General features: G+C 45.0%; 1 protein-coding gene across 1 annotated transcript in view; it reads right to left on the bottom strand.

The window, feature by feature from the left end:
- PAPPA (pappalysin 1) overlaps nucleotides 1–23,101 on the bottom strand; it is a 270,648-nt gene that overhangs the window by 161,722 nt on the left and 85,825 nt on the right. Inside the window, exon 7 of the mRNA XM_006074173.4 lies at nucleotides 19,268–19,766. Coding sequence (XP_006074235.3) covers nucleotides 19,268–19,766 — 499 coding nt within the window. The remainder of the gene's footprint in view (nucleotides 1–19,267; nucleotides 19,767–23,101) is intronic.

Below are 23,101 nucleotides of genomic sequence, written 5' to 3'. Positions count from 1 at the left end.
AGCCTTTCCCTTCTCCAGGGGATCTTCCCAACCCAGGGATTGAAACTACGTCTCCCACATCGCAGGCAGATTCTTTTCCAGCTGAGCCACCAGGGAAGTCCATTTCATCTTCAGTGTTCATGAAAAAAAGGGCATAGGAGAAGTAAGTCCAGCTAGTTAGCTTCATGCTATCTAATTACTTTCATGACTTTGACCACTTTTTCAAATCCTGAATAAATATGTGTATATTATTTCCCTGGCTGATCCATTCATTCATCCAAATAGCATTCAATGAGTTGTCCCAACTTCTCCTAGGTTTCCTGGATTCAGTTCAGTTCAGTTGCTCAGTCGTGTCCAACTCTTTGCAACCCCATGAATCACAGCATGCCAGGCCTCCCTGTCCATCACCATCTTCCGGAGTTCACTCAGACTCACGTCCATTGAGTCGGTGATGCCATCCAGCCATCTCATCCTCTGTCATCCCCTTCACCTCCTGCCCCCAATCCCTCCCAGCATCAGAGTCTTTTCCAATGAGTCCACTCTTCCCATGAGGTGGCCAAAGTACTGGAGTTTCGGCTTTAGCATGATTCCTTCCAGAGAAATCCCAGGGCTGATCTCCTTTAGAATGGACTGGTTGGATCTCCTTGCAGTCCAAGGGACTCTCAAGTCTTCTCCAACACCACAGTTCAAAAGCATCAATTCTTCGGTGCTCAGCTTTCTTCACAGTCCAACTCTCACATCCATACATGACCACTGGAAAAACCATAGCTTTGACTAGACGGACCTTTGTTGGCAAAGTAATGTCTCTGCTTTTGAATATGCTATCTAGGTTGGTCATAACTTTCCTTCCAAGGAGTAAGCATCTTTTAATTTCATGGCTGCAGTCACCATCTGCAGTGATTTTGGAGCCCAAAAAAAATAAAGTCTGACACTGTTTCCACTGTTTCTCCATATATTTCCCATTCAAAGATCAATAAAATATAGTCCTGCCTTTAGGATACTCAGAAGCTTGTGGGGAAGACAAGACAATAAAAAGAATGGCTTTCACACGGCTTAAAGAGTGTAACAGGTCTACAGCAAGCACAGGTAGTATCAGACACAGAGGAGGAGTCTGGAAAGACTTCTCAGAGAAGGTATACTGGCTTGACAGGAGATGTAAGGGAAAACCATTCCAGGGGAAGAAGAGAGAAATGGCTTTCGAGGCAAAGGACACAACCACCTTTGTTCTGAACCACCTCTGTTCACCTTACTGTTTTGGTAGCAGTAAGACAACTGGTTTGGAGGAAAGGCAGAAAGACCAAATATTCCCCATGGGATGAATGATGTGGGAATAAACTATCATGTTTGGGCTCTGTGCTAGATGTTGTCATATTCTAAAGTGATTAAAGAGAAGTAAAACTTACAGCAAAACAGCCTTCCTCACTGAATCCCTGAAGCTGAGTGGTCTTCTCCAAAGGATTTCTTAACATTCATACACTCGGTTGTTTTTTTCCCCCCATATGCAGTAATAATATACTCCTAATTCCAATTTTGTTTGGGTATCACCCTGAATTTTTGCGAGAGCACTTGACTTTTGTTCTAGGTTGAGAGGTCCTTTGGGCTTAGGTTTTATTGGAAGAGGGCAGTTGTTAATTATCTGAAGCAGAGAATATCCTCTGCCTTTGGGAAGGGAAACTTGAAAGGCATTTTGACATCAGTATGGATGTCACCTGGACCACATGTCAGGAAAAATGACTATGGTTCTTCCATTAACTTTGGTTGTGATTTTAGATAAATTAATTCTCTCCCAACCTTGATTTCCTTGTGCAAGTCAAATAAAAAGGATATAAGAAGCTTCTGGTAGGAGTAATTCCAAAGATGAAGAAGGCAACATCATTGTTCTCAAATAGTTCATTGGGCAAAAAAGAGGATAAGCCAAATACAGTTTGACTGTAATTCAAGGAAGAATTAAAGAGCACCAACAGAAAAGAGGGTCCAAGAGCGGTTAGAAGGATGAGAAAGGGAAGACTCCTAACACTGTTACACTGATTGCTCCTCTAAGAGTCCATCCAGTTCAGTTCAGTTCAGTCACTCAGTCATGTCCGAATCTTTGCGACCCCATGAATTGCAGCACGCCAGGCTTCCCTGTCCATCACCAACTCCTGGAGTTCACTTAAACTCATGTCCATCAACTCGGTGATGCCATCAAGCCATCTCATCCTCTGTTGTCCCCTTCACCTCCTGCCCCCAATCCCTCCCAGCATCAGAGTCTTTTCCAATGAGTCAACTCTTCGCATGAGGTGGCCAAAGAACTGGAGTTTCAGCTTCAGCATCATTCCTTCCAAAGAAATCCCAGGGCTGATCTCCTTCAGAATGGACTGGTTGGATCTCCTTGCAGTCCAAGGGACTCTCAAGAGTCTTCTCCAACAACATGGTTCAAAAGCATCAATTCTTCAGCGCTCAGCCTTCTTCACAGTCCAACTCTCACATCCATACATGACCACTGGAAAAACCATAGCCTTGACTAGACCGACCTTTGTTGGCAAAGTAATGTCTCTGCTTTTGAATATGCTGTCTAGGTTGGTCATAACTTTCCTTCCAAAGAGTAAGCGTCTTTTAATTTCATGGCTGCAATCACCATCTGCAGTGATTTTGGAGCCCAGAAAAATAAAGTCTGACACTGTTTCCACTGTTTTCCCATCTATTTCCCATGAAGTGATGGGACCAGATGCCATGATCTTCGTTTTCTGAATGTTGAGCTTTAAGCCAACTTTTTCACTTTCATCAAGAGGCGTTTTAGTTCCTCTTCACTTTTTGCCATAAGGGTGGTGTCATCTGCATATCTGAGGTTATTGATATTTCTCCCGGCAATCTTGATTCCAGCTTGTGCTTCTTCCAGCCCAGTGTTTCTCATGATGTACTCTGCATATAAGTTAAATAAGCAGGGTGACAATATACAGCCTTGACGTACTCCTTTTTCTATTTGGAACCAGTCTGTTGTTCAATGTCCAGTTCTAACTGTTGCTTCCTGACCTGCATATAGGTTTCTCAAGAGACAGGTGAGGTGGTCTGGTATTCCCATCTCTTTGAGAATTTTCCACAGTTTACTGTGATCCACACAATCAAAGGCTTTGGCATAGTCAATAAAGCAGAAATAGATGTTTTTTTCGGGAACTCTCTTGCTTTTTCTATGATCCAGCAGATGTTGGCAATTTGATCTCTGATTCCTCTGCCTTTTCTAAAACCAGCTTGAACATCTGGAAGTTTACGGTTCACTATTGCTGAAGCCTGGCTTGGAGAATTTTGAGCATTACTTTACTAGCTAGAATGTGAGATGAGTGCAATTGTGCAGTAGTTTGAGCATTCTTTGGCATTGCCTTTCTTTCCGATTGGAATGAAAACTGACCTTTTCCAGTCCTGTGGCCACTGCTGAGTTTTCCAAATTTGCTGGCATATTCAGTGCAACACTTTCACAGCATCATCTTTCAGGATTTGAAATAGCTCAACTGGAATTCCATCACCTCCACTAGCTTTGTTCGTAGTGATGCTTCCTAAGGCCCACTTGACTTCACATTCCAGGATGTCTGGCTCTTAGGTGAGTGATCACACCATCGTGATTATCTTGGTTGTGAAGATCTTTTTTGTACAGTTCTTCTGTGTATTCTTGCCACCTCTTCTTAATATCTGAGTCCATATCCCCCCATAATTGATTATAAAATTCAGCACCCTTTGTTGCAATCAGATGTCTTCTCTGGTGTATATTAAAGTGTTCTTAGGACAAAAGGAAACATTAGCCTTTCATTGCTACATCTCTGTACCTAGCAGAGTGCTTGGCATAGGCAAGGTTTCCAACAATATCTGTTGAAGGAATTAACAGTTTGAGATACTGCACATAGGGAAAATGTCAAGACATAAATGATGAGTGTGGTATTCAGTAAGAACTGCACAGAACAGGACACAGGTAAAGGTTTTGAGAGAAAGAACAGTGCATTAAGACTGGCCTTCAAGCTAAGTCAAAGGAAGTGCTAAAATTCAATGACAATGGTCAGTTGAAAGTGTGTGGTAAATGGTGGAAGGTTCTGAGGAAGATATTGCGGCATGAGTCACTGAACGATGGGAACTCACGAGTGTAAAAGCAGGGGACTGAATGCAAGGATTTCCTAAGTCCCCCGTCTTCAGCTGTATAAGTCAGAATGTAGATGATTTAACAGGAGTTGAGATATCAAACCAGCACCCAGGTCTTTAGTCAGGCTGGGTTAACTTCACTGCCACCTACCCTCCTACCAGACCAGCACCTGGTAGACTGTGGCTCTTTCCATTCAAATGCCCTTTTATTAGAAGAAGGCAATGGCAACCCACTCCAGTACTTTTGCCTGGAAAATTCCATGGACAGAGGAGCCTGGTAGGCTGCAGTCCTGGTGAAGCCTGGTGGGCTGCGGTCTATGGGGTCGCGCAGAGTCGGACACGACTGAAGCGACTTAGCAGTAGCAGCAGCAGCCCTTTTATTAAAGCTGTGCATCTCAGAATACTGAGATTCTGAAGCCAAGAAAAGAATCTTTGTCTAGGAAAATGAACTTTTGTCTTACAATGTCCATCCACTCTTGGTGACTGCTGTGAGTTCCAACTCATGGTCTGGATTAAATGAATAAAGAATAAGGAAGCAGGGATCTGAGAATCCACTGGGCATGTGTATCCCTCCTAATGGGACTCGGGTCCACCCCTCTCATGCAGGTAACACACAAACTCATTCTTTCCGTGCTGACGACGCTGCCTTTACTCTGCATAAGGCTCAGAAAGGAGCAGATGTATACACTCAACTGATGAATTCCAGCAGCTTTTGAAATAACTGTCCAAAGGTTTGCCCTGGTACCAATTTACAACACAGTAGCAAATTTAATAAAACTAACAGTTTGCAGCCAAGGCCTTTGTTATTTTGTTTTAATCATCTTTTACCACCAATTGAAATGATTTTCTACTTTCTTGGTGCAGTGCAATAAAATACAAGACAAAGAATGGAGGGGCAATGTGGAAATTAGAAAAAGATTCCAAGTTTCAAATCCAGGGATAAGGTAACAGCAGGCTTGAGAGCTAGCTGGTTGTTTGCGTCCAGCGGAGATTTGAAGGGAAGACATTTCCCAGTCTGGGGGAAACGCCACACCTGGATAGCATTAAAGCAAAGAGGGAGGAAAAGGACTACAAGGGACTCTTGTTTTTCCTGAACGCAACCAAAGGCGCTGTGTGACAGCTTCCCCAAACACCCGTGCTGGTGATGGACAGGGCTCTTGATTACAGAGCAGGGGCTTGTGACAAGCTGACCGGTCGCCAAGACCCCCGGGAGCCGAAACACCAGATACGGTGGGAGGTAAACAAGGCTTCGGCGCAGTGTGAACGTGAGGCCATGCCGGGGCTGGGAGCCGAGCGGGGGGACCGGTGACAGCCGGTGATGGAGCGGCGCTAACTGAACACAGTTGTGGACGACTAGGGGCCCGCGCGGAAGGCAGCCTCCTTTCTCCTCCCCTTGGCCTCGCTGGGTGGCCAGCGATTTTATTACTGGCAGAGGGTGAGCCCCACAGCATTTTCGAATTTGGCACCACATCTAAAACCATTTGGGGGGCTGGGCGTCTTTTTCTTCTCTCTCCCCCACCCCACACCACCATCACCACCCCCTGCAGCCCTCACCCTCCCCAAGAATGCTTTGGATTCGGTGAAAGTCTCCGCGTGCAGCTAGCAAACGACATTTCCCCTCGAATTTTGAAACCCATGTGCACTTGGGGAAAATGTAATCCTTATGTTTCTGATTCATTTACACTTAACTCATCAAAACGCTATTTTGTAAGAGCTATTTGATGTCCACGGAGTCTGCCGAGCCCCTTTTGTAAGCCGGGCTTCTTAGGAGCAGGAAGTCACGTTTTTGAAGAGAGGGAGAACTTGAACTTAAAAGATAGAGTTTGTTTTGAAATGAGGGTTCTCGGAGGGTCACGTGGACCCGGAGCTGGGCCAAATGCGTTCTCTCATTTCCTATAGCACCCCCCTCACCAGCTGCCATGACGTTACCAGCGTCCGCCTGCTATGATTTCACTCCGAGCAGCCGACAGAGGCGCCTTCGTGATCAGAGAGAGTTGAGCTCAAAGCTATTGAATCCCCAGGTCTGGCCAAACCCCAGCCCTCTGCGTTGTGGGGAAAGGAGCACATGCGCTGGGAATCAGGAAGCCCCAGGTTCAAGTCCACACTCTGCCGTCAAAGGGCTGTGTGACTCTGAGGACGTGGCCTCCCCTCTCTGGGCCCAGTGCTCTCATTTGTAGAGGGTCAGTACTTCAACACTCCTCTTGAGTCCAAGAGTTTTTGAGTCTAATTCCTAGACAGTAGGAGGTGTGAGAACCCCAGAATTCTCTCTGCTGAAAACTTGGGGACGGAGCTTGGAAACAAGTAGCTTTGCACAAGAAGGACACAGACATGTAGACATCAGGCTTCGGCTATCCCATGCTCACTGTCTCACTGTGGGCTGGATACTTGAGGCCAGAGAGGAGGAAACTCATTGCCCCAAGTCATACAGAAAATTAATGGCAGAGTCCAGCTTTCCTGGAGTTTTTTGACTAACATCCTTGGATGGGAGATTTCAAATCATTCACTTTATGGGATACTGAAGCTGGGGCAAAAACACTCTGCTTCCCACTCTGACAACAGGAATGTGAACGCTGGTGCTAAGATGGAAGTGGGGACTGGCATCGCTCTGCATGAGGCACAGCGAGGTGGTGTCTGGCTCGTATTAAAGCCCATGAGTGAATGATTAATCCTGGGTAGAAAACAAAGCCCATGCCTTGTAACATTATAGGTATGAGTACGACAGAAGATTAACCCCACGTCCCCCCCAGGGGACCTTTGAGAACATTGGACAACACTTTGAGAATCGATGGATGATGAAAACAGGTGGTCTCACAGGTCCTGTCTGCCCACCCTTGATACACACACATATTCATGCATACGTGCACACATACACACACACACATGCACAAGCTCACCTCTATTGTTTCTGAATCTATATATAGAAATGTCACGGTTCAGAGCCAACGGTAGCTGCCTGCCTGCCACTGATTCATAGACCGGTAATGGGAAGACACTTCCATTTCTCCTCCTCCTCCTCTCATCCCGAACCAAACATCCCTCTGTCTTCCCATCACGTGACTCAGTGACCCCAGTACCACAGGCACTTCCAGGACCCAGTCCTTTGCCTCCTCCCTCTGACCACCATGGGGTCCATCCATCTATCAGCACTGCCTAGCCCCGTCCAGGGCCCTCTGCTCCCACCCTGACGGCCCTAGATCAGGGCCATCTTCCGCTTCAGTGTCGGCAACACCGCCTAACCTCCGTCACCATTTACGGTCGGGGTCTCTAACCTTACATCCACCTAGGTAGCCAAACACAGCCAGAGAGCGGTCTTAAAACCAAATCTCATCTGGATCCTCTTTTATCTGAAGACACCGAGTGGCTCCTCACCACGCTCAGGATGAAGTCCAGGCCCTTTAGCCTGGCACTCCAGAACCATTGTTACAGGACCTCCTCCTCTCAACCTCTCTGGCTTCTTTGCTCAAACTCTCCCCCTCCTCCAAATTTACCCCACAGTCAGCAGGAGCAAACAGCGCCGCCCCCATCCCCACTCCCCTCTAAGTGGCCTGGCCTTAGTGCGCGTGTGTGCTAAGTCGCTTCAGTCGTGCCCGACTCTTTGTGACCCTATGCACCGTAGCCCACCAGGCTCCTCTGTCCATGGAATTTTCCAGGCAAGACGCCACCTTTTCTCGGAGGGTCTTGCTGACCTTTTAAGCTGAGTGAGGATCTCCTAGCCCTGTTGCTTCTCTTAATGTAACACTTTGCTCACTTTTGTTACCACTTAGGTGTCCCCTTCTAGTATTAATGAGATGAAGCTCCCAGAAGACTAGGATGGTTCCTCCTTTAATCTCCACTGCCCAGCATGAGGCAAGGACAGCACTAAATCAGTGCCTGCAGAGTGAATGGCAGGCTGCCTTACATCATTTGGCTTCATCCCTTGACTTGAGGAATAAGCACACCGAGGCCCAAAGAGGAGAAGGAGGCCGAGCTGTAAGGTTTTCTTTACTCCTTTTGCTCCTCTGGTGACTAATTGGTTGAGACGTTTAGAGGAAGACATCCAATATACCAGGTATCATCTGTACCATCACAGATTTCTGACCACTTACTATCTGCCAAAGCGTTTACTCACCCATTCATTCACACCTTTACTGACCTATGTTTATTGGCCATCTGCTTTGTGCCTGTCCTTGTACGAGAAGCTGAAGATAATGCAGCAAATGCAACCTAGTTCCCATCTCTGGTATCTCATTGTCAAGCCAAAATGTCATGGAATAGGAAAAAAAATGCACCAATGCATTTTCAAACTGTCCCAAATGGAGAGCTTGGAGAACTTTAAGAGAGAGAGAGAGTATGTCAGGGAGGAGTTCCGAGGGCCCAGTGCACCTGGAAGGGTTTCTTTACAGATGGCCAGTGTCTGAGCTCCCATGGGACATGCAGCCTGCTCCCTTCTCTCTTACTGAATTAGACATTCGGGGCAGGTAAGAGCTCCAGGAGGGTCTGAACAGAATTTCAGAGCTGGAAATGACTTTGAGAGCCATCTACCTAGGCCTTCATTTCATAGAAGTGGGGGGTGGGGTGGGGTGGACTCGGGCCCGCAACTGGGGAGTCATAGGCCAGGAATATAGCACAATCTCAGGAGATCAGCACTGCCAAGTCAGGTCTCCTGATTCCAGGGCCAGCCCTTCATGGGTTTTCTCTCTTCTTCTTTAGCTCAGCTACAGAGATCAAAGCGCAACTATCTTTTCTGCCTCCAAATCCAGCACTGAACTCTGGAGCTGACCGGAAAACAGTTTCATTTGTGTGTCTGTGCGTGTCTTTGTGTTTGTCTTTCACAAATACTCTCCGGCCAGGCCAAGAACAACCCTAATGAAAACCAAACAATAGGAAGAATCATGAACATTTCAGTCTTTATAGTCCCTCAGATTGCATCATGTTCTTGCAAGTCCATTAGCTCATTAGTTTTTCAGGACACCCCTTGTGAGACTGTATGGATAGGAATCAGCACCCCCCCTTTTTTTTTTTTCCAGGGATCGGAGCTAAGGCTCAAAAGCATTGAAAGAATCTGGCCAGGGTTACGCAGCAAGGCCCTTGTGTGCTGGCCTGGGAATCAGATCTCCTGATTCTGAATTCAGCCTCTCCTAAGTCATGTCTGAGGTTCCACTTTAACAGACACAACATAAACCCACTAAGTTCTGTCCTGAGGATTCTCATCGGCTCTGAGCACAGACTGAATGGATTTTGTCCACTCCTCTTGCCAATGCCCAGTGTGAGATAAATTCCTCCATTCTTCCCACATTTGTAATTACTCTGACGGCTGTTATTTTCCTTCTCTTTCCTAGTCATTTGTTTTCTTAAAAAATCAGGACTGGGTGCTGTACCACTAAGTCCAGCCCATCCTGCCAACCCACAGGGAGAATGGCAAATGCACAGAGAAGCAGGTGACATCAGGACACCCCGTGCAACCCAGCTGCACCGACTCATTGTTTTCCAAGGGAGCGCTTGATCCACCCCACCCTGTAATAAAACACTAAATTAAAATCTATTCCTCCATGTCAGGAAATAACATTTCCCTCATTCCAGATACTCAAACCAGAAACCTGGGAGTCATTGGACAGCTCCTTCTCAGAACCCTTGAGGCCAATACATCGCCAAGTCCTGTTGGTTCTACATTGTAAGCATTCCTCCAATTCATCCGCTTCTCCTGCGAATAATCATCTCTGGCTTGCACTTTAGCAATAATCTCTCAATGGATTTTCTCACCCTTCCTCAACCCTTTCTTCACAGAGTACCAAAAGCAATTTTATAAAAATACAGATCTGATGGGTTTAGCCCTCCACTTCCCAATGAACAAATCCAAGCTCCATAACATAACCTCCCTTCACCATCCTGCCTTTGCTTGCATCTCCAGTCTTGTCTTCTGTATATCCCCTCTTAGTTTAAGAGAGAATTATGCTCTATTATAACCTCTCATAATAATAATCTTCAGTCTGTAATTATATTTTTATTTGGGCTATTATTCAGACCAGCCTTCCTATCCAATTATAAGATTCAGAATTATAGCGCCAGCATGGAGATTAACATGCAGAAGGCACTTCATATTAAAAGGCTGACTAAATGAATGAATATGCTTATCAACGGAGGCTTGAGTTCAACACTTAATTTCGATTGAGTCTTACTATCTGTCGTAGAGACACTAGAATGACGACCTGGTTTAAAAGTCAAGTAATGCATCAGACTGATCATAGATGAGTGATCTCAATGGTGTTAGCACCAAACAGGGGCTCTTCACACTTTCACAATCATGAGGGAACTTACAGACAGATAGCACTTCTATGGCTGCTGCTGATCCTGGAGATCTGGTGATTTTGCTAAACCCTTTTGCTTACCCTAATGTTCCCAGAGCCCGTATTTCATGCTGAGAGGTACTTGGCCTAAGACGGATGAGAGGGAATTGTAGGTGGGTAATGCCCAGCTTCCAGAAATAGAGAAAGATTGTGCTGACTATGTACACTGCTAGCCTGAGCTAGGAACAGAGGCATTTGTTCTGGGTTTGTAGAAATAGCTACCAATCCTGATGCTCTCCTCTGTCCCAGTGGACAGAACATCAGAATGCAGGCAAGGCATGCATTTCAGCAACAGCTTCTTGGAAACCATGCTGGTCTGACCATGATCACACTTTGTCAAGCCTCCTTTTTCTCATCTGCTTAAATGTTCAAAAATTAGATGGAAAAGAAGTTATCTTGTGTGTGTTTATTCTCTCGCTTCTTGGAAACATGAAAAACTAGTTTTAACATCTACTTTCTCCATTCATCAAGATATCACCTTATCCTTTTTCTGTCATAACAATGATTACGCTCTATAGTTTGCCAGGCACGTCTGTTAGGGTTAGGCAAGGAGATGTAAAACTTGACTCTAGCATCTATTAACTGTAAGGCCTTAAATGAATAACTGAATGACTTTATTGTTTTGAGTCTGACCTTACACATCTAAAAATAAACCATACTGATAGCTATATCTCATTGGTGGGCTTATAAAAAATACTAAGCATATATGAAGTATTTCCTGGGGATTTCCTTGTGGCTCAGATGGTAAAGAGCCTGCCTGCAATGTGGGAGACCCAGGTTCTATTCCTAGGTTAGAAAGAGCCCCTGGAGAAGGACATGGCAACCCGCTCCAGTATTCTTGCCTGGAAAATCCCATGGACAGAGGAGTTTGGAGGCTACAATCCATGGGACACAAAGAGTTGGACATGACTGAGCATATATGAAGTATATTCTACATGGTAATTACTAGGAGTCATGAAGCTAGTACTACGGGTAACAGACGATACCTGCATATGTAATGGGGGTTAACAGAGAGACTAAATTTAGACTCCGCTGAGGTCAGAACCTGGGTTGGTTTTTATTAAACACTGTATCTTCAAAGGTGGCATGGTTCCCATCCAAGGAGCATTTGAGAAAGATATCAATGAATATATGATTTCTCAGAGTAACTCCTTCATAAACGCTAGCTCATCCTTGACTACCCATTTTACCCTAGATTCCGAGAACACTGATGGATATGCAGGCGGGCTGACATTAAAATCCCAATTTAGCAGCTAGGAAAACCGACATATGATAAGATTAACAATCAGACAGCACTTAAACATGTTAACAGACAAGTCACAGAAGAGGAGATGCAAAGCCAGTCAATATTTGACAAGATGCTCAATCATAGCAACACCAATGAAAAGTCATGTTTTACCCATCCAATGGGCAAAGACAAAGCACTTCCATTTGTTGAGTAGTCGTGACCATGAGTACAGTTAAATAACCTGTAGCACATTCCTACTGTGGAATACTATTTAGCAGTTAAAAGGAATAAAGTAGATTTAAGGATCAAACTGGATAGACAGGCCAGATGACTACATCCCCTCCTCCAAACTCTACATGTGATCTGAGATTCAGCGTGCTCTTCTGCCAGGAAGCACATTTGATCTGTCCATTCATCTACTCAGTCCTTCATTTGTTTATGTATGTATCAACTTTTGATGAGCATCCATTTTCCAACCATCCATCCTATGGCAAACTTCTTCAATAATCAACTCTTAGCTCTTTCAGGTCTCAACTTAGACAGATACAACTTCTTCCAAGTGAAAGAGAAGTGAAGTCGCTCAGTTGTGTCCAACTCTTTGTGATCCCATGGACTATAGCCTACCAGGCTTCTCTGTCCATGGGATTTTCCAGGCAAGAGTACTGGAGTGGGGTGCCATTTCCTTCCCCAGGGGATCTTCCTGACCCAGGGATCGAACCGGGTCTCCTGCATTGCAGGCAGATGCTTTACCCTCTGAGCCACCAGGGAAGCCCACAAGAAACCTTCTTCCAAGAAACCTTCCTAAATCATCTCAAGCTGGGTTAGAGACCCTTCTTATGTTTTATATCGCCTTCTTATGCTCCTCACCCCACACACTTTTCATGCTGCAGCATAATCACCTGATTTTTTCCCCTGTTTCCCCTTTTACACTGTGTGCTCATAAGGCCAGGCATCAGGGCTCTCTAGTTCAACTGTAGAGGATAGCACAGAGCAAGACACCTAGTAAGTATCTGTGAATATAGGAGTCATTACCAAACATGATTGAATTACAGATTTTCACTATTTGGTTGATGAATGAAAGAAAAAAAAGGAACATATATAAGAACAAAGAACACATGATGAAGTGATATATAGAAAGAGCCAGGAAAAGAAATGGCCCTAAGAAAAACAATGAAATGGTGACTCAGCTGAGAGTCACAGAAACAGCATGAAAGAGCCACCTGTTTCAGGTGACCCTGGTTTGGTCTAACATTTCCCAATCCTTGAAGTTTAATATGGCATCACATGTCAATCTTATGGCTAAGATCTGGAGGCAAGAAACTCGTCTCTGAGAGGTCTCACTTTGTGCTACTGCTGACTCATTCTTCACTCACTTGCCTGACAGCATTCATGGAACCCTGACTCTGCTACAAAGAAGCATGTTAAATTTTGTACTTAAGAATCTGAACCAGGTAAGAGGAATAAACATACACAGCTAAAGATAAGATATGTCAGACAGTGATCAAAGACCAAGGATCATGTTACAAGACATTTCTGTTCCAAAGAGGGTAGAATCTCAATGATGACAGGTCACCCAGCCTTGGTTATAAGTCACGATGAGACCCTTCTGGTCTCTGTTCAAATATCACCTTATCACAGAGGACTTGCCTGACAACCTATCTAAAAATCACTATATTCTAACCAACTGGGGTACTGTGTAGTGCTCCCTGGTTTGTCTCTTCCAACTACATCACAGGGATCAAGTAAAAGTAAGGGTCCTCTCTGCTCTGTTCACTACTGCATTGCTGGTGCCTTGAAAGTGCCTGGGTTCATGATGGGAATCAACAAATACACTCCCAGAAAATGAACTGATGAGTGAACTATAAAGTTTCTGAGCTTATTGATGGGGGTTCTGAGTATGTGGAATCCAGAGAAAGAGACTTAGGGTTTGATTTGTAAAATGTGGACTCATTCACAACAATTCCCACCAAGATCATATGGAATATATCCTTCCCTTGCTGTGCTATGCTGTCCTTAGTCGTTCTGTTGTGTACAACTCTTTACGATGCTATGGCCTCTAGCCCGCCAGGCTCCTCTTTCCATGGGGATTCTTCAGGCAAGAATACTGGAGTGGGTTGCCATGCCCTCCTCCAGGGGATCAACCCAGGGATTGAAACCAGGTCTCCTGCATTGCAGGCAGATACTTTACCGTCTACGCCACCAGGGAAGCCCATGAATACTGGAGTGGGTAGCCTATTCCTTTTCCAGGGGATCTTCCCTACCCAAAATCAAACCAGGGTCTCCTGCATTGCAGGTGGATTCTTTACCAGCTGAGCTACCAGGAAAGTTCATACTTCCCTTATCATTATTCATTTACTCCAAGACTTATATTGAGAATACCAAGGATGTGAGGTGAAATAGAGATTGTATTGGCACCTTAATTGGTCTGAATATGAAAGAATTGATAGATTAATTAATTTGGACAGACAAATAAGCTGGTGGGAAGAAACAACGTCTGAGAATATTTCTAGCTCTAAATCAATGATTCTAAGAACAGAGAGGCACAACCAAAGTAGGTGACACAGACAAATTTGTTCAACTAGAGAATGAACAATTAATAGCACTGGCATTGAAACTGATGGAACTCCATGCAGACCCCAGCAACGGCTACCCTGATAGCTGTGTAGACTTTGAGTTTTAGGTTCTGATCTGTAATTTGGGGTATAGGACCACCTACTTTGTGGAGTTGTTGTGCAGATTAAGTCAAATAAGATCGCCTAAGCAAAGACCTTAGTATATGTGTTTGACATATAGTAGCTACTTAGTAAACTGCCACTTCTCCATTTCTCTTCAACTGCTAAACCCCTTCCCATTCTTTATTCAAGAATTATTCAAAAATATTTACTGAATGCCAACTTTGTGCCTGGAATTGTTCTAGGCACTTGGACGGCACCAGTAGATAAAGAGGCAAAAATCCAGTCCTCAAGGAGTTTATATTCCTCAATTACAGCTCAGTTCTTCCAAGTTTGGGTAAGAAACCACTGAATTGACAATGGATGGATGAACAGATAAACTGATGAATAATGAACGTGAGCTGCTATCTGCTGTTCCTGGTTTGCTTTATATCTCACTTTCTCCAAGCCAAAAAGGTTTAGTTTTATCCAGAGTCTTTATTTATTAGAGACAACTGGAGATTCAATACAGACCCAAGGAGCATGGTGCCCAGTGCAGAAGCACTTGGCAGTCAAGTTAGAAACAGAAGTATCCTCACTCCTTCCCAGCCAGACACAAAAAGACCTGGCCATGTATTTCGTGTTGCTGGACTCCAAGAGCAGGTCTCAGGAACAGTCTGTGGGCTGGTAGCCTGTGAATTGTAATCCTGTCTTCTGCTTTCTGTATCTTGAACTTCAGCCAGCTTAGATGTAGGTCTGAGCTCTAAAATTCTGCCTCTGCATTATTACAGCAGGTGGAGTATTATGGTTGAGAAGGTGAGATTTGGAATTAGACCTGATTTTTAAACCTGACTCTGACATTACCAGGCTTCCCTGGTGGTTCATTGGTAACAAATCTGCCTGCTAATGCAGGAGACACGGGTTCTGATCCCTGGTTGGGAAGATCCCCTGGAGGAGGAAATGGCAACCCACTCCAGTATTCCTGCCTGGGAAATCCCATGGCCAGAGGAGCCTGCTGGGCTATAGCAAAAGAGTCGGACACGACTGAGCGACTAAACAAAAACAACTACTGCCATTACCAGCTGTATTAGGTTGGATAATTCACTCTTCTGAGCTTTGGCCTTTTTTTCTGAGCTTTACCTGCCTCATAAATACGTGAAAGGCACTTAAAGCAGAGTCAACATTCAGAAAGTGGTTATTAGATTATTATCGTTATCATTATCCACAAACTACACCTTTCACTGGGACATGCAGAACCAGCGAGGTCCATGCTGGGTACTGAGTCAGAGATAAACAGTCTCTGCCGAGTCCCTTTTACTATTAAAAAACAACCAACTAAAGAGAACGCATCACCTAAGAACAACTCCTATCCACAGAGAAAAGCTTTATATGTTGTCCCCTCACTTTACAGGTAGAAAAAAAACAAAGGTGAAGCAACGTGCCTTCACATCACATAGTGAGTTAGGAGCAGAGTCAGCATGGGTCCCCTTTTCCTCTGTCAGTGTCAGACCTCACTTAATGGAGAGCTTCCACTTACAGGAGACAGTCTGCAGTTCTGCCTTGCGCTGGCCAAGAGCAATCAGTCTACGAGCAGCGCCCATCGGGTAAGCACAGAAGCCTCTCCCTTCATCAATGTCATACCTTGGGAAACTATCTCCAGTATAGATAACGGAAAGAATAAATATTTTTGTTGAGAGAAAAAAATGAAGACAAAGGTCAAAGGGAATCATGTAATGGGTTGAGTCAGGGAAGAAAAAGAAAGCATTTTTTCTCTCCCTCCTCTTTTTCTCCAAAACAGTCTTTATATAGAACTTGTCTAAGAGCCAATTTATTTGATATGGAAAAAATGTGAAAGCAGTGAAACACACACACACACACACACACACACACACACAAAGAGGTATTTGTGTTGGAGTTTAGAACTCGAATTACCAAGAGATAAAGGAGTTGAAATAGTAGGTTGACTTGGAACGATATTTTATTTTTTCAGTCTCAGAGAACTTTCAAGTCAGGAAATGGAGCCCGGCCCAGCCCAGGTCTCCAATAAATTCCTTGGGACTCGAGAAAGACAAAGAGGAAAAGGTCAATGAAGGACTCAGTCTAGCCCTTGTGCCTGCAACATAGTCGGGGCCAAAGACACATTTGTTGAGGATGAAGGGACAAAGGGTACACAGTGTGGACCTGAAGAGTGGTGATTTGGGAAGCAAACTGGCCTAGGACTTGGCATTTTTACCAAGTGGTTAAGGTCTTCAGCAATAAAGTGTGAGTGTCTAAGGAAAGAGGACCGAGTCATCTCTGAAATCTACGGCTCTCAGCACAGACTATGGTACCTAGAATGTTCTCAGTACATACTTGTAAATTGAATGAGCAGTCAGTCATATGAGTAAAGAGGACTGGGAGCTTCCTGGGGCTTACAGATCAGTGAGAATAATAACTAGTAAACTTCAAACAGCAGCAGAATCATCTGGAGATGTCCTGTATGCAGAGTTTCTTAGTCAGCAGTCTGGGCTGGGGCCTAAGAACCTGCCCGTTCTAAATTCTCAGATCCTGGTGATGCCGCTGGTCTGGGCCACACTTCAAGAGCCTGCTTTGGTTCAGAGGTTCTTAAACTTGGCTGCAAGTTAGAATCAACCAGTGAGATGTTAAAGGCCTAAGGGTTATGCCTCATTTTCCTATTAAATCAATATCTGGGGCAGGACCAGGAGGAAGGAGGAGATGGGGATGTAAATGAGCTGGAGATGATTTTAAAATGTCCTTAAGTTTTGTAATGTGCAACTCAGTCTGAGAATCCCTCATCTAGTACAACCTCCTCCTCGTGGATGTAAGGCCTCTGAGGTCCAGAAAGAGTAAGTGACTAGTCTAAGAACATACAGCAAGTTAGTGGCTTAGCTGAGAAGAGAACTTACGGTGTTTTTACTTCTTTAGTGCAATCTACCATCCCGTACTTATCAACCCATGCTAGCTCTTACAGGCTCACAACTCCAGGCTTAAAAAAAAAAAAAAAAAAAAAAAACAAAAAGAGCTCTGTCTAAGTTGAGGTTTTAAGACATCTATTATTTCTTCTCTTCCTTGTTTTATACAGAAATGTTAAGTGGATGCATATTTATAGAATGTTACCATTCTAGACAAGTGAGGAGATGGAAGAGATGGGGTTATGGAGGATTCTCAAGGCAAGACGGTCTTTTAAGTACATCCTCAAACACAAACCAAGGGCTCCCTCTGAGTTTTTAAACAGATGTTCTTCATCTCTGAGTCAATGAACGGGCAAGGGTTTGCTTGCAATGTGCACGTTAATTGCCGGCCTTGTAAAAGGAAGTGCTGGTAAAGTGTCTGAAAGTGGTTCTGTCTCTTAAAGAGATTAAAAGTTTCCTCCAGAACTTGGTTTCTATTAATAACTGGCTTAGCACATATTTTCAAACAGACAGAGCAGAGATTGTGTCTTATATCATCTTAGAACCAAAGAAAGTGCAACAAAAGGCCCACAGTTACCATCGACTTCAACATTTTCATCAGGCAGAGAGTAAATCAAAACTCAAAGAGATTGACTGATTTATCTAGCATGAGTAAGTGGACCAGCTGGGGCTAGACACAAGGTGTCTGACTCCTGAGCTATTGTTCTTTTCAGTTCTCAAAATGTTCCCTATCTATGTCGCTTGTACATAGAAGAGGTGAGGTTCAACAGATGTGACTTCATAGACTCTTCATAGACTTCATATCCACACTAGGTGAGGCTAAGGCTCTCTCGTTTGTTAAATTAAAGCAGAACTTGGAATCACATCTTTAATTAAACAGTGGTTAAGTGCACCGGCTTTGGAGCCAGGATGAATTCCAATCCTGATCTCACCACTTCCTAAGTATGTGATCTTGGACAAGTGACTTCACATCTCTAAGCTACAGTTTCCTTCTGTAAAATGAGAAGGAGACTAAGGCTGTGGTTGTGGAGAGGATGAAATAAGTCAGAGATGCAAAGACAGTAACCCATGGCTTGGCAGAGAGGAAAAGCACTCATGGCTTCATAGTAAGGTGGTGCCTGTCATGAAACATAAATCCTTAGGATACTTAAGGAAGAAGTGATAGAGAGACGACATGAGAAAGGAATATTAAGAACAAACATTATCTCACATCCAAGCAACGAGTACCCAAAAAGAATCATGGAGACCTAGAGCTGCGAGGGCGCCGAAGAATCAAATGGGTATGAACCTCTCTTCTACACTGGAAAACAAACACGGTTACTGGTTATGCTCACCTGCCATCATTATCCCACTCCAGTACTCTTGCCTGGAAAATCCCATGAATGGAGGAGCCTGGTGGGCTGCAGTCCATGGGGTCGCTAAGAGTCGGACATGACTGAGCGACTTCACTTTCACTTTTCACTTTCATGCATTGGAGAAGGAAATGGCAACCCACTCCAGGTTCTTGCCTGGAGAATCCCAGAGACAGGGGAGCCTGGTGGGCTGCTGTCTCTGGGGTCACACAGAGTCGGACACAACTGACATGACTTAGCAGCAGCAGCAGCCATCATTATTTTTAAGCAAACATCTGGGAACATGCCCAGTTCCCAGCCAACCTGCTGTAACTTCACCCTTTCCTCAAAAGGCAACCACAGTGCATGAATACACTTCCATGTAATCTAAAAAGGGGATCATTAGCAAACTCCAGTTCTTGTATTTTCATTACTAATAAATGACTTTCTTGCTACTCTCATCCAACCTCCTTCATTTCACTGTTGGGAAAAGTAAGCTACAGAGAGGTCAGAGAGGCTTAGAGTCCCAGGTTAGACCTGCCACCAGCATTCAGGACTCACGGTTCTTGGTCTGCTGTTCTTCCCACCATATCAACTCACCCAACGCCAGGTGACAAATCCCCAGAGGTGAGTCTATGATCACCCTTCTTCCAGTGTAGGACACTCTGACCCTCCTCACATCCCTCTGCAACCCCCCGCCCCCTACCTGATCATCTCCCTGTCCAGAGAGCACACTTACGTGTCTGTGAACCTTCTACTGAAGTGCAGGGTGGAGGCCACGTCCACCTGGAGAGGAGGATCCCGGACCACCTTGTACTGCAGCGGCTTACACTCCAGGCAGAGTGGGCTGTCTGCCACGGAGGTCAGCATGGCCGCATCAATCTCCAGGTGCTCATCCAACGTGTAGATCTGGACGCCATACACCTCCTCTCCCACATCCTGGAGCTTGATGGTCAGCGGGACATCACAGAAGATGTTCTGAGGCCCCAGGGAGATGTTATTCCCACTGACACCCAAGAGTTTGATGTCATTGACAGCCCCACTAGAGTCCCAGTCAGTGGAGACAAAGGTCACCCAGACGGTCAAAGACTCGGGAACCAAGGGGTAGCGGAATCTCAGGTCAAGGTGGCAGCCCTGGGGCTCAGGGCAGGCTGGAGGGACCGTGTGTGGGTTGACGGCTGAATTGGGGCTCCAGGTGCGGACGCTGGACTTACAGGGCTGCTCAACATCTGGATGACCTGTGGACAAGAGATGAGGATATGAGCTCTGGAAAGTCCTCAGAGTTTCCTGCAGCCCTCAAGAGATACTGGCCAGACTAGGACACAGAGGGAAGGTAAAAAGACAGGGAAGATTCTCAGTGTCTTGGTGAATCTGCTGTACTCACAGCACTCCTGCTCATTCCTACCCCAGTGACGTGGATCTGAACGAACTGAATCATGATACGTTTGGTCAAAATCACCTTCAAATAAGTTGCTTACAATGGAGTTGCTGCCCAAACTATCCTTCCTCATCTCTCACTTGATGGAAAGAAAGAAGGGATGCATGCTAAACACCCACTATGTCCTCTGAACCAGTTTAATTCTTGCAAGGACTCATTTCTGAGGTGAGGCCACCAAGGCTTAGAGATGTGGAGTGAACTAACCAGAGTCTCACAGCTTGATGTGTAAAAGTCAGCACTAGAGCCTAGCTCTGTCTCATCCTGAAGTTCCTCGTTCTCCAGACTGAACGCGAGAGCCGCTAACATAAACTAGACTCCCTCTGGTACAACCTGCTTGTAAGGACAGAAGGGCCAGAAACCTCCAGCGAAGAGGAGGTGAGTTATAATAGCTTCCGCCTCTTGGGCTGAGTTTCCGTGGAGGAAACTATCTAGAACCCTGAATGACAGAGCTGGAACGCAGCCCTGGAGCCATCTTATCTCTTGCCTCCCCTCTTCCACATGAGGTCATTCCATGCCATGGAGCTTCTCTGAGTCCTGTCCAGCTGGACTCAGGGAGGGGAGGGCTGCTTGGGAGGGGGGAGAAGGAAGGAGAGAGTCTTCCAGTCTTTCCCCAGGGAGACGGTGCCTCATCCCTACTGATCTCAGCCTGAGCAGTGACTTCTGAATTTTTCTCGGCTGAGATCATTAGTCCTAGACCCTCAGAGAACTCTCCTTTGCACTGCTGAGAAAAGTAATCAGGACTCAGTGCAATGACTGGCTTTGATTTATGTAAGGGTGTCTAGCAAGAGATACACATCAGCTGGTGAGGGGAGGATGGGAGATCTCAGGTTGTCCTGTGAGCCACATTCTTTTTTTCCCCCTTTAAATCAGTGGTTGATGGGGTGGAGGTGCTGGATATTTCAAAAGCAAAAGGGGGGAAAAGAAAACATCAATCTTAGCCTGAAAAGGCTTTATGATAATGTTACAGATAATAGGAATCACCACAATATGAAAACTAGAAACTGATTTTGGGTGGAAAAGCCATTCCAGTGAAAGTTGTTAAGTATCTCCAATCCCCTTGCCTCTGCCCAGCCAAGGGAGTAAGAGATGATGTCCAGGGGAGATGGGAAAGAGAAGAGAAAAAGAGGAGCAAGAATGGGCAAGGGAGGCAGGGGAGGGGCCAAGGACAAGGAAAATTGAAAAGACTCTTTAGATACAACACATCAGAACAAGAAGAGATGAATACAACTACAAGGTTCCCTCCACCTTTCCTTGGCCAACTTCATTTATTACCTGTGGCAAATGCTGGATAGAAGAGACCAGCTGTTCAAGTCAAAGGCACAAATAAGGCTGAAGTCTTTCTTTCTGTCAATTCTCCAACCCAAAGAGCTCCTGAATCCTTTTGACTTTGTGGGTCTTTTGGTACTTATGTAGCACTTAATCATTCAAAAAGCCTTATCAAGGGCAGTGTTTCAATGCATACGAAGCACATTCCTTAGCCATTAATGTATTCATCTGATTCTCAGCAAAATCCTGTAAGATGGTTGTCATTTTGCCTCTGTTTGGCAGCTCTGTTTTCCTCAGTTGCCACGCTCAGTGATTTATACAGTGCCCGCCCAGCAACAGGAAGCACAGCGCATACTCGATAGATACTTAAGTGAAGACTCTCCTAGTGCGTTCATATGGAGTTAAAGAAGTGAAGGATCCATGGACTATGTCATGGTATGTTCCAGGTGAGCACCCCCCTGTCCCCCACCATGCATTCTCCTGGAGCTGACAAGGAATGGAGAGATCTTTCTCCCTTCCTTGGAGAAAATGACTTTCAGTGGTGGGAAGCCACAGGAGAGCAAAGATGACAAATCTGTTTGGCTCCGATTTTCATCCCTGGTTTCTTGTTAATCAACAGAGAGACCAAATGCTTTCCAAAGGATAAGAAACTAAGCTTGATCATTATGCTCAAGTAAGTCAATAGGACTAGAAATATTAGCAAAGTGTGAGCTTGTCTGGTTATCAGAACAAACTTTTAGATGTAAAAAAAAAAGAGTTTCAAGGGGCACTGAGTCCCTTTAACAGCACCAAGCTTCACACACTGACCATCCTCTGTGTGCTGGGCACTGTGCCAAGCATGTTACATGCCTCAACTCTTTTCATCCTGCCAATAAGTCTATGACGTTGGTCTTATGAAACTCATTTTACGGAAGAGGAAACAGAGCCTCAGATGTTAAGTAATTCCATGGTGGGGAGCAGAATACTTGTGATGCTGTGGGTCCAGAGAGCATGCCAAACTTTGAAGGAATAAACATGGGTTACAATATCAATTATACAGCTTCTCGCCATACTACCTACTCTAACGATGTCTACCCCACAAGGGGTACTATAAAACCCAAATGGGATGAGATAGTTAATAGATGAACATATTGACAAAGACATTAGCTCTGCTTTGACACATAGGGAGAATTAACAAGTGAAAGCCTGGGAAGAGGAGTTATTCCAAGCAAAGAGAACAGTTAATAGAGAAAGTGAAATAAGATGATTGTGGTTTTGAGTAAGTGGTAAGGCCGGCAAAATAAGCTGAGCCCAGATTAGGAAGGGTTTTGTGTGTCACTTTAAGGAAACTGAACTTCATGCTAAGACAGCTGGGGAGTTAGTGAAGACTTTCAAGCAAGCAAATGAAGGTTGTCTTTCAGAAAAACCAACATTTAGAGTCACAGATACTCTCCATCCATACATCTATCCACCCATTCATCCACCTCTCAACCCATCCATCCATCCATCGGTCCACCCACCCACCTACCCATCCATCCATCCAGAGAATGGCTGCCTCTGTCTGTGTCCAGGGCTAGGTTATAGTCCCTGGAAGAACAGGTTTTGCAGACATGGTCTCTGCTCTCATGGAGCTTCCAGTCTAGTGGAATCAGTTAACAAAATACTGTATCAGTGCAGATAATACACAACTCTTGCCTGTACCAAGAGAACATGAGAGGCAAGGAGGACAAACCAGAGTCCCTAAGGAGGAAAAATGAACACACCCAGGAGACTGATAAGCTGGGTGGTGACAAATTTGGGAGAAAGGTTGAGAAAAGGAAAGGGAAGGAAAGGTGGGGAGGAGGAGGATATATAGGGAAGGGGAACAGAGGGAAGGGAAGGTGAGGGAGG

This window comes from Bubalus bubalis, chromosome 3, assembly GCF_019923935.1.
Source record: "Bubalus bubalis isolate 160015118507 breed Murrah chromosome 3, NDDB_SH_1, whole genome shotgun sequence".
In the NCBI taxonomy this organism is placed as follows: domain Eukaryota; kingdom Metazoa; phylum Chordata; class Mammalia; order Artiodactyla; family Bovidae; genus Bubalus; species Bubalus bubalis.
Note: the sequence above shows the minus strand (reverse complement) of the source record. Positions and strands in the feature narration are given on the sequence as shown.